This window comes from Ctenopharyngodon idella, chromosome 23 (genome assembly GCF_019924925.1).
Source record: "Ctenopharyngodon idella isolate HZGC_01 chromosome 23, HZGC01, whole genome shotgun sequence".
In the NCBI taxonomy this organism is placed as follows: Eukaryota; Metazoa; Chordata; class Actinopteri; order Cypriniformes; family Xenocyprididae; genus Ctenopharyngodon; species Ctenopharyngodon idella.
Window position 1 is genome coordinate 22198203 of NC_067242.1, and position 17066 is coordinate 22215268.

Here is a 17066-nt window from a genome sequence, read left to right on the forward strand (position 1 = left end):
TATTCTGTTGCTGCTGTAGAGCAAGTATGGACTACTGTCAAAAGATTCACAGAAACACTGCTGTGAGCATGTAAGATATGCTGCTGCATGAATAGACATGAATAAATCCCATAGCAGGTCCAGGCAGGTGGAGCTGGGGGAGGTGGAGGATTTCAGAGGAACTCTGATGCACTGCAAGACTGCACGATGGTGACCAGACTATTTACAGTATCTGACAAAAGTGAGTACACCCCTCACATTTCAGCAATCATTTTAGTATATCTTCTCAGGGGACAATACTATAGAAATTAAACTTGGATATATTTTAGAGTAGTCAATGTGCTGCTTGTATAGCAGTATAGATTTACTGTCCTCTGAAAATAACTTAACATACAGCCATTATTGTCAAAATAGCTGGCAACAAAAGCGAGTACACCCCAAGTGATAACAGTTGTATGTTGTTTAACCATGCAAAGCCACATGTCCTATTCATCATGTTCATGTTTTTGTCTGTTTGACAGGACCTTACAAATGTGTGGATCTTGTATTAGAGCAGTTAAAATTTGGTGCTTTGAGTACAATTCTCTCATACTGATCACTGGATGTTAAACATGGCAGCTCATGGCAAAGAACTCTCTGAGGATTTGAGAATTAGAATTGTTGCTCTCCATAAAGATGGCCTAGGCTATAAGAAGATTGGTAACACCATGAAACTGAGTTACAGTACAGTGGCCAGGGTCATAGAGAGAGGGTTTCCAAGACGGGTTCCACTCGGAACAGGCCAAAGAAGTTGAATCAAAGATGTTGAGTCCTCGTGCTGTACGTCAGGTGCAGAAGCTGGCTTCAAAAAACAGATGCATGAGTGCTGCCAGCTTTGCTTTAGAGGTTGCAGAAGCGGAAGGTCAGCTTGTCAGTGCTCAGACCATACCCAGCACACTGCAAAAAGTCGGTTTGCATGGCCGTCGTCCCAGAAGGAAGCCTCTTCTGAAGCTGGCTGACAAGAAAGCCCACAAACAGTTTGCTGAAGACAACCTGTCCAAGAGCATGAATTACTGGAACCCTGTCCTGTGGTCTGATGAGACTAAGATAAACTTGTTTGGCTCAGGTGGTGTCCAGCATGTATGGCGATGCCCTGGTGAAGAGTACCAAGAAAACTGTGTCTTGCCTACAGTCAAGCATGGTGGTGGTAGCATCATGGTTTGGGGCAGCATGATTGCTACTGGTACTGGGGAGCTCTGCTTCAATGAGGGAAACATGGATTCGAACATGAACTGTGACATTCTGAAGCAGAACATGATGCCCTCCCTTCAGAAACTGGGCCGAACGGCATGATAATGACCCCAAACATGCCACCAAGATGACAACTGCCTTGCTGAGGAAGCTGAAGGTGAAGGTGATGGAGTGGCCAAGTATGTTTCCAGACCTGAACCCTATTGAGCACCTGTGGGACATCCTCAAGCGGAAGGTGAAGAAGCGCCATTTGTCTAACATCCAGCAGCTCCGTGATGTCATTATGGAGGAGTGGAAGAGGATCCCAGCAACAACCTATGCAGCTCTGGTGAATTCCATGGCCAGGAGGATTAAGGCAGTGCTAGATAACAGTGGTGCTCACACAAAATATTGACACTTTGGACACAGTTTTGACATGTTCACTTAGGGTGTACTCACTTTTGTTGCCAGTTATTTAGACAATAATGGCTGTATGTTGAGTTATTTTCAGACAGTAAATCTGTACTGCTATACAAGCTGCACATTGTCTACTCTAAAGTATATCCATTTTTCATTTCTATAGTATTGTCCCTTGAGAACATATAACAAAATGGTTGCTGAAATGTGAGGGGTGTACTCACTTTTGTGAGATATTGTAAATGTTGAGTAAGCAATCTCATTGGCTGCAGAATCAGCAGAGGCCATGTGGTAATGGTGTGATTGCATGTAAAGGACCTATCAGCCTGCACCATCTAGAGTTTAATGACTGATCTAGATATTTCAATCATGACAACTCTGAATAGTTTTGGCATGTTAATGAATATGGCAATGTTAATGTATTCGGTCTTGGCGGACTAGATCTGCTACGCATGCTTAACGCTAATGGACTATGCTAAATGTGCCTGGGCCTGCTTTGTCAAATGGCTTGAAATCTAGTGGCTTGACTTATGGCTATCTGGGTTAGCGAAACCCAGAGTTATTTAAATGTGAAGTATGTAGTTTCTGCGACACTAGTGACACCTAGTGGAATTACAAAAATAAAGCATATTTTCAAACAACCTTATAAACGCCCCTTTTGCATATCATGCCTCCTCAACTCAAACATCACAAACACAACTCTTGCGGGGACATGTGAAGGTATGTCTCAACAGGTAAAAATATTAGGAATACTTTTAGCTGTGTTGCTACGCGTCATGAGTAAGCAATTTGAGTTGGATAACACTGCCAAGAGTGAACATGAGCATCTTGCTTATAATAAACACAACCCAAGGTATATGTACCGGGAACATTTTTTTGCCATGACATGCCACTGTTTGAGGCATTATAAATGGGCACATTTGTCTTTCTGAACGAGTACATGATGATGCTGTATGGTATTGAAGTGATCACTGTAGTGTGCAACATCACAATGCACTGTTCACTTTGACGTGTTCATGACCTCTTTAATCTTTGAAGGTCTAAATGCAGCAAATTTGCCTTGCACTTCTATAAGTGAAGCTGAATTTCTTTTCTTGTGTAACACATCAGCCAAGCTCACACCAGCTAAACACCCCCTGTCTCTGCCTACTACAGTAGCCATGCCCCAAACTTTCGATATAGGTTGACCTGGAAAGAGATTGACGGATCTGAGCGGACTACTGTCAATGTTTTGATGGTGCCTGGGAGGCTCAGTGTTTACACTTTTGGGGGAGATAAACCCATGAATGGCATACTGGTTATTAACAGCATAAAAATTAGTTTAAAAATTCTGTTCTAATTTCTGTTCAGGTTTTTGGCCTGCTCAGATCCCAGCTCAATCTATATCGAGAGTTTGAGGCATGGCTACTGTAGTAGGAGGTGACAGAGGGTGTTTAGCTGGTGGGAGCTTGGCTGACGCATTACACGAGAAAAGAAATTTTGCTTCAGTTATAGAAGTGCAAGCCAAAATTTGCTGCAATTAGACCTTCAAATGTGTCCTTGTCTATTATATCCAATTATTTCATTTTAATTTATTTTTAGTATTATTTTTTTACAGTTACATTCAGTTGTGTGGTTTTTACAATTACGGTTTGTCTTAAAAAAGAAATGATCTTGGATTTCTCCTCTTCAAAAACAAACAAACAAACAAACAAACAAACAAACAACCAAAAACCATTAGAACATATTCTAATAATAAATCTTACATTTTCCTCCATCTTAGTGAGGTGCTGGTCCAGCTTCCTGGTTCCCGGGCCTGAGGACATGGGTGTGCCAGCCGGAGAAGGGTCATGAACTTTGCCTTCTGCCTCTCCAAGCAATTCCTCTGTAGCATTTAGGACCTTTAGTACCTCTGTGGTGATGCTGCATAAAGACGCGGCAGAGTACTTCTGCTCCATATACATGAGAGTACACATAAAACAGAGGAGAAAACCACTGATAAACAGATATGCAAAACAGAAGAAATTCAAATGCATCAGGTGCTCTTGAAATTTCCATAAAACCCATAAAACCATTTAATAATAAAAATAATAAATAAAAAAATATTGAAAAATTCAACTGTTGGGTGGATTATGACTTCCACATAGCTACCCAAGATCTCACCCCCAATTAAGCATGGATGTATTGCTTGTCATGAACAAGCTGTTCGATCAATGAACAGGATAAGCGGATTATGGGAGAAGAAGAATGTGACGTGAACGTACGTGAACACTTCAGAGGTGAAAGGTCATCATTGAGGGTGTTTCAAAAATGAGTAACACACACTCATCAACATACACACTTGAATATTAAAGGAATTATTCATTCAGAAATTAATATTCTGTCATTATTAAATCACCCTCATGTTGTTCAAATCCCACACAAAAAATAATAGCATCCAGGTTTGTAAGGACATGAGCATGAAATAAAGACAGAATATTCATTTTTGAGTGAACTAATTTGATAAGAGATACTGGGTCAAAACACAATGTGCCTGAGAATGTGACATAAACTCTCATACTAACATCAGAACGCACGTCATCACAAGATGAGGACAGGACAGGGATGAGAAGTACATTAGTTCTTGTCAATAAGTTTTAGAAAGTGTATCATCTAGAGTACTAAGCCATCAATATGAGATGTACATGTTGATGCGTGTGCATGTGTTTTTAAGTAAGACAGTAAGCACACATGAGAGAGGGTAATATGAAGAGATAAAATGACTTTTCAAGATGAGAAAGTGAGAATGAAAGAGATGGGAAGAAAGAGAGGAGCAGTGTGATTCAGTAATGAATACTTGAGGAATCAATTAATGGTTGGGTTGGTGTATGCTTTGATCACAGATATAATTGATCCAAACTCAGGACATGAGTGGCTCTGAAAGGGGCTGTGTTGTTTGTGTGTGTGTGTGTGTGTGTGTGTGTGTGTGTGTGTGTGTGTGTGTGTGTGTGGTTGTGTGTGTGTGTGTGTGTAAAAATGGACATCTATAGTGAGGGAATATGTAGAAAACAGGTAAGCATGAAGCACTGAATAAATCTAACCCAATGAAAAGTTAAAAAGTACTCAAGAACTACATTCACAGACATTCAAATATTAAAATGGAAAACAAAAAAATATATATAAAAAGAGTACATTTCTAATATGTTTATGCTTGCACAAAGGATAACAAAATGCTTGTAGGCACGGTCTATTAATAGGGGAAAGTGCTATCTTAATAGGCTAATTTTCATAGCAATAAAGGCACAAAACATACTCGGTTACTAATGTAACCTCGGTTCCCTTAGATACGGAACGAGTACTGCGTTGTTCGTCTTATTAATTAATATTGATTATTAATAAGACAAGACGCTATGGGGAAAATTCCTTTTTCTACGATTCTAAAGCCTTTATACAATCATGCAGTGTGAACTGCACGGCCATTGGTTCGTGAAGTTAAAGAAAACGAACCAATGATGGCGCGGAACGCGCGAGCCAATGGTGAGCGAGCCCGCTTGAGCCCGCCAAAAGGGGCAGGGTCTCGGGCTATATAAGCGGCCGTCTCACCATGGCAAATCGATTAAATTCGACTGTAATGACGGCATGAGGCGTCTTGCGCGTAGCGCGGCAAAGAACGCAGTACTCGTTTCGTATCTAAGGGAACCGAGGTTACGTTAGTAACCGAGTACGTTCCCTTGCGATACTACACGAGTACTGCGTCGTTCGTCTTATTAATTAATATTGATTATTAATAAGACAAGACGCTATGGGGACAGTACAATCACGCCGTGCTTCGCAGGGGGACGACCGAGCATCAGTGCAGAGCACTTGAGAAAGGGCTCGCGACAGACACTCAAGACAGGGTAGCCCAGACAACGTGGTACTGAAAACTGTAGTCATCCACCCAAGCCCATAACTAGGGCACCGGAGGGGATTAGGGTACATATATAGAGGGCACAGAACATAGTTATGCCCAGACGTTAGTGATGCGCGGGTCGGCTTTTTTTCCAACCCGCGGGTCCCGCTTTTATAAAATTATATGGCCCGCCCCAGCCCGCCCCGCAGCACTGTATCTATTTTTACAACCCGCTCCGCCCCGCACCCGCGACCATTAAACAGACGTATAGGCATTGTAATGTTAAATAAACAGCCTTTATTTCAGCCTGAAAGTGCTTGGAAACATCGCCCTGTAAACTGGCAACAACATCCGATTGAATATGAACCATAAACCAGGTCATATTAATAACAAGATAATGGTAAATATTTTCAACATTTAGAAAGCAGCCTATTCATCTAATGGGCTAAACATTTTTTTTTTTAGATTTGTACGAGGCTGACAGTTTACAGCGATAACCGCTGAACTTGTTTAATCAATCTTTTTTAATCTGAACTTTTTTTAAATCAATCAATCAATCAATCAATCTTAACAGACTCCAGGTCCAATTTTAAAAGGAAAAATGAAAAGAGAGAGAGAGAGAGAGAGAGAAAGAGAAAGACAATAGCCCACAGCATCTACCACACATTTAACGCACAGAAATGTTCATTTAGCGTTTTTACGTTCGCTGTGCAAAAAAAGAATGGCATCCACTGTGTACCGGGGTTTAATCTATTTCGCAGTAATATTTTGAGACGTGTCACTGTCGTTCTTTTTCTTAGACCCCCCACAAATATGTCTTGCCATGCTAGAAGTGCCTGTTTTGTGGCTCTCGTGTTTGTAAATTTTTTCACACGAGTTGCACTTCACATAGCCGATACTGCTGTTGTCTCCTGCTGCAATTATTTCTGAGAACCGGTCCCAAACATTAGATTTTGCAGCCTGACCTGTTTTTCTTTTAATTATGTAAATTCCCGACTTCAAATTTCTTCCGCACCTCGTCTTCCATCTTCTTCACTTTTATTTTTTTCGTTTTTGTTGTTGTGGCTGGCGGCCGGAGCTGCTTGGCGCGCAGCTTATGTGACGTGTCACGTCACGCCAAAGGTTTGGGGACATAAGTTACGTTCGTATTGTAACCTTATCAAAGAACCTAATAAAATATGAAAATAGATATTCCCAAATATTTAATATAGGCTACAGAAAATTGCACGCAACATACATGGATTTTTTAAAATTGTTTTTAATGACCCGCCCCAACCCGCCCCGCATATAAAGTGACAATTTCTTTGCCCGCCCCAACCCGACCTGCGGGTTACCCGCGGGGTCCGCGGGTTATGAGACGACCCGCGCATCACTACCAGACGTGGTCGGGGTCGTAATGGAAAACCATAAGCTGTACACAGCAGATTCATGCAGAAAGGACCTGCGACTGAAGCGCAGGGACATCCAGATTATAAAACCTGACAAATGTGGACGGTGAGGCCCAGCCGGCCGCCGCACAGATGTCGGCAATGAAAACGCTACAGGACCACGCCCACGAGGAAGCCATACCTCTCGTGGAATGCGCTCTCACACCCAAAGGGCATTGAAGACCTAAGGAGGAGTAAGCGAGTGCTATAGCGTCGACTATCCATCTGGAAAGTCTGGGCTTCGTGACCAGGAGACCTTTCGTGCGGCCACCGAAGCAGACAAAAAGCTGTTCCGCCTGACGAAAGGAGGCGGAACGGTCAATGTAAGACCTCAGGGCTCTGACAGGACAGAGTAGGTTCAACTCCTGTTCATCCTGAGAAGGAGGAAGAGCGGAGAGAATGACCATCTGCGCCCTAAAGGGGGTAGATAGGACTTTCGGGACATATCCATGTCTCGGTTTCAGGGCGACTTTGGAGTCGTTACGACCGAACTCAAGACACGAGGGGCTCACAGAGAGCGCCTGTAAATCTCCCACACGCTTAACTGATGCTAAAGCTAGAAGCAAGGCAGTTTTTAGCGACAGGGGTCATAGGTCGGCAGTCTGGATTGGGTCAAAGGGAGGGCCTTTAAGACCTCTAAGAACCACAGAAAGATCCCAGGAAGGAACCGTGAGGGGACGAGGGGGATTCAACCTCCTGGATCCCTTAAGGAAGCGAACAACGAGGTCGTTTCTCCCTATCGACTGCCCTGCTATAAGAGCATGAGAAGCTGCTATAGCTGCAACATAGACTTTAAGGATTGAGGGAGTACGGCCTCTATCCATTAAGTCTTGAAGGAAGGACAATATCTGGGATATGTCACAAGTGAATGGGTCCTCGCCCTGGGCTGTACACCAGGCGGCAAAGACGGCCCATTTCAGGGAGTAGAGACATCTTGTAGACGGAGCTCTGGCCTGAGAGATAGTGTTTAAGACATTCTCAGGGAGGCTTGCAGGCTCCCATTAAGAAACCACACATGAAAGTCCCACAGCTCGGGTCTGGGGTGCCATATTGTCCCTCTCGCTTGGGAGAGGAGGTCCCGTCTCAGAGGGATTGGCCATGGTTCCAGGGGCGATAGCTGAGATAGCTCCGAGAACCATGGTTGGGTCCTCCAAAGGGGAGCCACCAGGAGGACTTTGTGAGCACCTTCCCTGACTCGTCTGATTACTTGGGGAATCAGCGCAATCAGGGGAAAAGCATAAAGGAGGAGGCTGGGCCAGTCGTGGGAAAAGCATAAAGGAGGAGGCTGGGCCAGTCGTGGGCCAGCGTGTCCCTGGCTTTTGAGAAATATATTGGTCAGTGATGATTGTCTTCTGAGGCAAAGAGATCGACCTCTGCCTTCCCGAAGACGTCCCAAATTCTCTGGACTGAGCGAGGGTGGAGTGACCACTCCTCTGAGGGAAGGTTGCTCCGTGACAACATGTCCACCCCTATGTTCAGCATGCCCTGTATGTGTGCTGCTCTCAACGAGAGCAGGTTGCAATGGGCCTACTCTAGGATGGTTTTCGCTAGAGTGAAGAGGGGCTTCGAAGAGAGGCCGCCCTGGTGATTTATGAAGGACACCACCGTCATGTTGTCTGATCTGACCAGGACGTGGTGTCCCACTAGGAGAGGAAGGAAAACCTGGAGAACTCGATATACCGCCATCATTTCCAGGCGGTTGATATGCAGCTTGCTTTCCAGGTCGTTCCAAGCACCAAAGGCCGGACGGTTGTCGCACAGAGCTCCCCAACCCGTCTTGGAGGCATCTGTGAAGACAACCTTCCTCTTGTCTATCGCCCCAACTGCCACGCCCTGTTTGAACCAGCAAGGGTTCGTCCAAGGGGCCAGGGTTGTGACACACGCCTTGTTCACCTTGAGCGAGCAACGACCATGTTGCCAGGCTAGGGGCAGGACCCGTGGTTTCAGCCAGAGCTGCAGAGGGCGCATGTGAAGCAAGCCCAGCTGCAGAGCCGGAGATGCTGAACTCATCAGACCTAGCATCCTCTGAAACGTTCTGAGCGGCAGAGAAGCCCCGGGCGTAAAGGTTTGTACGAGCTGCTGGATGGCCAGAGAACGCTCTGGAGTGACTGTGGCCCTCAATTGGGTCGAGTCTAAAATTATCCCCAGGAACGACACTTGTTGGCTGGGAGATAACGAGCTCTTTGTAAAATTGACACTGAGCCCCAAGCACTCTAAGTGGTTGAGGATGATGGATCTGTGGGATATTAGCTCCGCCTCCGACTGGGCCAGAACGAGCCAGTCGTTGAGGTAGTTCAGTATGCGCACACCCATCTGTCTCAGAGGGGAGAGAGCCGCATCCATGCACTTCGTAAAAGTGCGGGGAGCCAGAGATAGCCCGAACGGAAGGACCGTGTATTGATATGCCATTCCTTCGAAGGTGAATCTTAAGAATTGCCTGTGATGGGGGGCTATCTGGATGTGAAAATAAGCGTCTTTCAGATCCAGGGTAAAGAACCAGTCTCCCGGGCGTATTTGCGGGAAGATCTGCTTCAAAGTGATCATTCTGAATGAACGCTTTATCAGGGCCCTGTTCAAATGTCTGAGATTGAGAATGGGTCTGAGACTGCCATCCTTTTTGGGGACGAGGAAGTACCTGCTGTAAAAACCTGACTCACTCTGTGCTGGAGGAACCACCTCTATGGCTCCTTTCGCCAGCATGGTGTTTACCTCGGAACGCAGGACATGTGCTTCCTTGCTTTCCACAGAGGTTTGGACCACGCCGTTGAAAAACGGGGCCCTTTGAGCGAATTGGAGTACAGAACCTCGCTTTATTATGTTCAGAACCAAAGCTGACACCTGCCAGGCCTCGGTCCATGTGGCGAGGGGCTGAATTGGTTCTAGTACTAAGTCGCTGTGAGGGACTGTGGTGCGTGTATCGGGTGGAAGAGGAAATTTGCTCTCTTTTTGAGTATGTTTGTTTTTTATGTCCGCTATCACAGCGGTGCACTGCCAGGGCATTTTAACAGGCTCTGTGCAGGCAGCAAACACTTTTTCTTGAACACCCGGAACTGAACGGGGTGACAGGAAAACTGGGAGAGGCATTTTGGAGGGTGGTCCAGCCGCGGCGGGACTTAGCCTCCTCCTCTTCCTCTCTTGGACTTCAGGCCGACTTCTGAGGCGCAGGGTCCAATGCTATCTTGGGCCGGAGTCCCTGTCGCACCAGAGCAGGGTGGCGCCAAGCAGAGCGCGAGCGCCGTCTGTGCTCAGAACGTGCTGCAGGCTTAGTGGCTGGTGGCTTGTCTTTGGGCGGCTGCTGCTGAGCTGGCGCTGACCTAGGGTGGCTCGAAGCAGAGGAGCTGGAGCGTTTTGGCAAAAAGTGTTGCATGGTCTGGGACGACTTTTGTGCCGCTGTGAAGCGCTCGGTGAAACCATCGACGGCGGGCCCAAAGAGACCAGTGGGGGAAACTGGTGAGTCAAGGAAGACGGCCTTATCCGCGTCCCTGATCTCAGTCAAGTTGAGCCATAAGTGGCGCTCCAGCACCACCAGGCTGGCCATCAAACGCCCAATAGCCTGAGCCGTGGTCTTTGTGGTGCGTAGGGCCAAGTCCATGGCAGATCTTGAAAGGTGGCTGAGTCGTGTCTAGCCTCATCCAGGTCCCTGAGGAGCTTCGCCTGGTACACCTGGAGTACCACCATGGATACCTCTGGAAAAAAGGGCGCTGACCGCTGAGGAGGCGCTTTTCGACGTCCAGGCAGGTACCACTTGTCTAAGCGGCTGCGTGTGGGTTCCTCAGGCGCAGACCACTCCAGACCGAGCTGTTTGACTGCTCAGGAAGCGAGCCCGACCACTCCTCAGCATCTGAAGCCACCAAGGACATGCTGTCGTCCTGCGGCTCATAATCAGATCCCCCGAACGAGACCAAGTCACTCGTGATGGCAGAGGGGCGTTGGTCTGGGTGGGAGAAAAGGACGGGGGAAACCTCTTCATGTGGAGAGAGTGAGGCACGCGGGACCTGAGCCGACGTGAACTCACTCTCATCCAAGCGCTGGGATCCTCTGCCCCGCTGTTTTTTCCTCACAGGCCCCTAGGAGGAAGAAAACGTGAGGGCGCGAGGGGCGGAGTCGCGTTCGGAGAAGAATGCTACCCGCGAGCGCAAAGAGGCGAGACTCATACCCTCGCAATGAGAGCAGGTTGATTCAGTGAGCGCGGCTTCTGCGTGGGACTTGCTCAGACATCGCATGCACTCACTGTGCCCGACATCAGCGTGCAGAGGGGCTCTGCATGTGCCACAAACGTGGCGCAACATTTGTATCAACGTCGCAGAAATTTGCTCAGAAATCCGCCCCTTTTGGCGGGCTCGAGCGGGCTCGCTCACCATTGGCTCGTGCGTTCCGTGCCGTCATTGGCTCGTTTTCTTTAACTTCACGAACCAATGGCCGTGCAGTTCACACTGTGTGATTGTATAAAGGCTTCAGAATCGGAGAAAAAGGAATTTTCCCCATAGCGTCTTGTCTTATTAATAGTCAATATTAATTAATAAGACGAACGACGCAGTACTCGTGTAGTATCGCAAGGGAACTCATGTTTTTTAGACATGTTAGACAACTATGTCTCATAAACGGTTTTAACACACAATTTACAGCATGAAAATGAGCTAGTTTAAAAATCTAATTTCTGTTCAGGTTTTTAGCCTGTTCAACCTAACAGGACATGTCCTTGTCTATTATATCAAATGATTTCATTTTAATTTATTTTTAATATTATTTTTTAAAAGTTACATTCAGTTGTGTCCCACATTTTTAAGCAATCTTGTTATAACCTTCAATTGTAAAAGACTGTAAAAATGCTACGGTGAAAAACAGTGGAAAACGGTGAATAACTGTAATAGATCTAACGGTACATTTCATGTAATTTTACGGTAAAATACTGTTAAATTTACAGTTTGGAAGTGAAAAATAACATGTCATTGTATAATTTACAGTGAAAAACCATAAATTGACATTCCCACAATTCCCTGCGTGACACTTCACATTTGATGTATTTTTGTTGAAATAACTGTTTCTTCTTAGTTTTTCTTAGATTTTTCTAATCAGTTATGTACATTAGGGTTTTATGTTACATCTAATGTTGTTAAATTAATGTTTATTGCATTTTTAAAATTTCATTTGTGTTACCATGATGGTGTTTAGCATTTGTGTGAATGACACTGTGTGCACCTTCTATATATTAGTATTGTCCTTCTCAGCTTGTGGAAAAGCTGCTTTGATTCATTCAGCTTTGATTCATCATGTGACTCTCATCACCACTGTGTTTGGTGGTTGTCAGTGTATTACAAAGGTACAAAACAGATATTAGTACTTCAATAGGTTGGTAAATTAACATTATATCAGTTAATGAAATACGTTTTTTTACCGTAAATTTAACAGGATTTTTTTTACGTTTCTACCGTATCTTTTACAGTAAAGTTCTGGCAACGACAGCTGCCATTTTTTTACCGTAAATTTTACGGGATTTTTTTTTTTTACAGTGTTATTTTATGCATGATTTTAACAAATAAATAAATGAAAAACAATTTTCATACTAATACAAATTTCACAATATGACTGTTTTACTGTATTTTTGATCAAATAAATGCAGCCTTGGTGAGCCTAAGACACTTCATTCAAAAACATTTAAAATAATCTTACCGGTCTCTAACTTTTGAACAGTGTATGCTAGTAAAATGGTGCTCTAGTTTTGAACCATGGAGACTGACAGAGAACTGAGCATTGTTATTGTTTTACACCATCATGTGCTTCTCTCAGTATCACCACTAATACTGTAGATAAAAGAGAAATCTAAAGGAAGATTTCCCCTACTGTGTATCTGCTTCTAACCTACTCTGTAATGTCATAAAAAGGTTCTGAGGTAAGGATTAATGAAGTACACATTTGATTAAGGAGGAATCTCTCCAGCTCTACTACATCTTCTCATTATGATATATCTCACCTGCTGTAAGAGAGAGGAGAGTAACTGAAACCTCTGCTGTAGGGCACGATCGCTCAGACCCTCCTGAACCAACAAGAAGGAGACACAGAGAAACACATACAAAGAGAGAGAGAGAAAGAGATGGGACAAAGACAAATGAGAGAAAAACACAGAGACAGAAATAAATGGGAGTGGAAAGAAAGATAAAAGAGATGAAAGACACAAGACAGTAAAAAAGGGATAGTTCACCCCAAAATGAAAATTCTGTCATCATTTATTCAACCTCGTGCCATTCCAATCCTGTATGACTTTCTTTCTTTTTTGCGGGATACATTAAGAAGCCTTGAGGATTGTACTGGTCCTGTGCTTTCAAAAGGATGCAAATGCACCATAAAAAATATCATTAACGTGGTCAATGTGAATCCTGCACTATAATCAAAGTCATATATTTTTTTAAATTAAAGTTGATATTCACGGATAATCTTCCCCTTTGGTAAGCTGGATCATACAATCAGTGAGTTGAACCACATTAGTCAGATTTGTGAACAAACAATTCAGACTAGTTTAGTGAACCACAAATCAGACATAGTTACTTCTCATGAACTCGCCAAGGAGAGGAAGAGCAGTTCCTTTTCAAGTGGAACTCAACACCACGTCATGGCTTGATGCAATGGGAATGCTTCACATAAGCCGGTGTCTGATACAGTACGGGTGAGGACTCACACGACGTGTGTGATCTGCATGGTTGAGAAGCATGCATGGTCAGCAACCTCCCCACCACCATCTCCTGTTCTTCCCTGACCTTGTCTTGGAGGAATCTGTATCAACATACTGTACAGTGGTCATTATGCACAAGCTCGGGTACGGGGGGTGCCAAGGGTGGAAGAGACGCTGACAGGCTATCTCTCCCTCTCAAGTGCATCCTCGTGGAGGAAACCCGCCTTACCTACCAAGCCTTGTAGGGATACTTTTGCCCTTGTGGATAAGGCTTACACGGTTGCAGGTCAGGCTGGTGCATCCTTGTACCCCATGGTGGTCTTGCAGGCTTACCAGGCTGACCTGCTTAAAGAATTGGATTATGGCAAGGGATTAGCCCAGAGACAATTAAAGAGCTTTGCAGGGCCACAGATCTGGGCCCGTGTTCCCCCCACTCCCTCAAAAAGAAAGGGGACCAGGAAGCACGCTCAGGCTCAGTCATCCCGAGGGAGACAGGATCTCAGATCTGTTATCTCCTCCAGGATGGCAAAGAAAAAGTCCTGACGCTTATGGGCTCTGGCCCACTAAGACATTGTGTGCTCATGCTACTGCCAAACGTCTCTCAGTGGGTACTAAATACAATAGAGAAAGGCTACAGGATTCAGTTTGCCTTCCGTCCACCTCGATGGAGTAGTAGCAACAGTGGTAAGTCAGAAGTCAGAAAATGTTTTCTTCAACCAAGAACTAGTCTCTCTTGGTGAAAGGGGCCATAGAAAATGTACCCCTCCCAGAGAGGGACTCGGCCAGTACTGTGCTCAAAAAGGACTGGGGGCTACATCCAATTTTAGATCTAAGGGACTTGAACCATAGTCTTCGGACATACAGGTTCAAGATGCTCACCCTAAAGTTAAGTGTGTAGCAAATCCAGTTTGAGGAGAACTGGCTCATTTGGAAGAGTTGGCAGTGCAACATCGAGATCATATAAAGAAGTTGGGGTTGCAATTGAACACCAAGAAGAGTGTGCTTTCTCCAGCTCAGAGAACCACTTTTCTTGGGGTTGTTTGGGACTCGACCACGATGCAGGCATGGCTGTCTCCTACATGTGTTTAATCAATCCTAAATGCTATGAAAGATATGTCAGGAGCTCTCAGTTCTACAAGTTCAGAGACTGCTAGGTCTCATGGTCGCAGCGGCCTATGTCATTCCACTAGGCCTACTGCATTAGACCATTTCAGTTCTGGTTCAAATCCAGGGGGTTCCATCCTCTGAACCACCCCTTTAGGGTTGTAAGGGTCATGCACCATGGGCTACGTGCTCTATGATGGAAGGAGCCGTGGTTCCTGAAGAAGGGCCAGGCTCTAGGGGTGTGTTGCCATCGCAAAACTCGATGAAAAAACGATGGACACTCCCTCACGGGATGGGGTGCAGTTCTCGATGGCCGACCAGCCAGTGGGCTTTGTGGGGACCTTCATCTTCACTGGCACATAAATTGCCTAGAAATGAGGGCAGTGTTTCTAGCTCTGAAACACTTCCTCCCATTCTTGAGGGGCTATCATGTGTTGGTCCGCACAGACAACATATTGGTAGTCTCCAATATAAATGATCAGGGCAGTCTACATTTGCGCCTCCTTTTCAGGCAAGCACAGCAGATCCTGCTCTTGGCAGAGGAGAAATTGAAGTCGCTAAGAGCAGTTTACATTCTGGGGCATGCAAACCTGGAGGCAGATATCCTGTCGCAGCAGAGGCTGAGGCTCAGGGAATGGCAACTCCATCCACAAATGGTGGAGTGGATGTGACAGAGGTACGGTCTAGTGGAAGTGGACCTGTTCGCCTCCTAGGAGATGACCCACTGTCCCCTCTGGTTCACCCTCACTCCTCCAGCTCCTGAGATGGACGCCATGGTACAGACATGGCCGAGGCTGCTTCTGTATGCCTTTCCTCCGATAGCTCTGCTCCAAGGGGTCCTAGAAAGGGTTCACCAGGACCGAGTCTACCTCCTCTTAGTGGCTCCATTCTGGCCAGCCCAGGTATGGTTCTCGGGACATAATATCTCTCCTAGACGGCATTCCATGGGAGACTCTGGTTCGGAGAGGTCTTCTGTTTCAAGTGCAGGGGAGGATCTACCACCCCAAGCTAGAGATCTGGAAACTTTGGGTCTGGCCCCTAAGGGGTACCAGCTCATAGATTTTGGTCTCTAATCCAAGTTTGTTGAGACAATTCTAAGTTCTAGAGCCACTTCCACTAGGAAGCTGTATGCCCTGAAATCGAGACTCTTAGTATCATGGTGCAAGCAGCGCCACCTGAACCCAGTCAACTGCCTGGTCAGTTCAGTGCTGGAGTTCCTTCAAGATCGCTTGTCAGCAGGGCTGACCCATCTACACTAAAGGTTTATGTGGCTGCCATCTCAGCTAGCTACATACCTATATGGGTCTTCTATTGGGAGACATCCTCTGGTGTCTCGGTTCTTGCACGATGCCAGATGGCTGAGGCCTATCTGCCGGTCACAAGTTCCTTCCTGGGACCTAGCATTGGTTCTGGGAGTATTAGCAGAAGCACCATTTGAGCCACTGGAATTAGTTTCTGAGAAAATGCTGACTCTTAAAGTGGCCCACTTGTTAGCACTGACTTTACTAAAGAGTAAGAGATTTCTCTGGTCTTGGTCTTGTAGTCTTTTCATTTCTTTTCTTTCCTGAGATGCAAGAGCAAGAAAGTCTCAGGCCAGTGGTGTAAGTCCTCGCAACTTCTGGTCTGCTTTGGTGGCAATAGAGGGAATGCGGTCACCAAGCAGAGTATTTCACATTGGATCACTGGCATGATCTCCCTCTCCTACGAAGCGCACGGAATGGCTTCGCGTCTAGGAGTTAGGGCCCATTCCACTAGGTAGAATCTGGCAACACGCTGGTATGGCATCTATTTATGGTTTCGATGACGTACTATGCTACGTCATCACGCTCAGCCAAAAGTGGACTGGTGTGTGTAAACACGTGCTTCAGACATTGGCCTTCAGACATTGACACAGCATCTTGTTCCCCTCTCGAGGAACCGGGTTACATATGTAACCTGAGACGATTTCAAGATTTTTTAGTGAATCTGGGGTGCTTTAGTTTCCTTTATGAAGCTAGAAAGCTTCAGTCTCCATTCACTGTAGTTGAATGAACTCATAAAAATATTTTTTTTTTTGCAGAATTGCCATAGAAGAACCATTTTGGGTTCCCTAAAGAACCTTTCAGTAAATAGTTCTTAAAAGAACCATTTTTTGTTAGTGTGAAGAACATTTTAATATTTTAAGAACATTTTTTACACTATAAAGAACCTTTTGTGAAATAGAACATTTCCATAGATATTAAAAGTTCTGCATGGAACCACAGATGCCAATACAGAACCTTTATTTTTAAGACTGTGGAAAAGAGCATGGAAAACAGTCAGAAAATTTCTTTGTGTGTATGTGTTACATAACAAAGAGAGTCATACTGGTTTGGAACAACATGAGGGTGAGTAAATGATGAAATAATTGCCATTTTTTGTTTTAACTATTCCT

The 17066-nt window shown here is 45.2% G+C and overlaps 1 protein-coding gene across 7 annotated transcripts in view; it reads right to left on the minus strand.

Moving 5' to 3' along the window:
• myripb (myosin VIIA and Rab interacting protein b) overlaps nucleotides 1–17066 on the minus strand; it is a 198875-nt gene that overhangs the window by 10701 nt on the left and 171108 nt on the right. For 6 of the 7 annotated variants that reach the window (XM_051882721.1, XM_051882722.1, XM_051882724.1 and 3 more), the window contains 2 exons: nucleotides 12854–12916; nucleotides 3351–3533 (listed from right to left, as the gene is read on the minus strand). In XM_051882721.1, coding sequence (XP_051738681.1) covers nucleotides 3351–3533; nucleotides 12854–12916 — 246 coding nt within the window. The remainder of the gene's footprint in view (nucleotides 1–3350; nucleotides 3534–12853; nucleotides 12917–17066) is intronic. The other variant, XM_051882727.1, reaches the window with a different exon arrangement.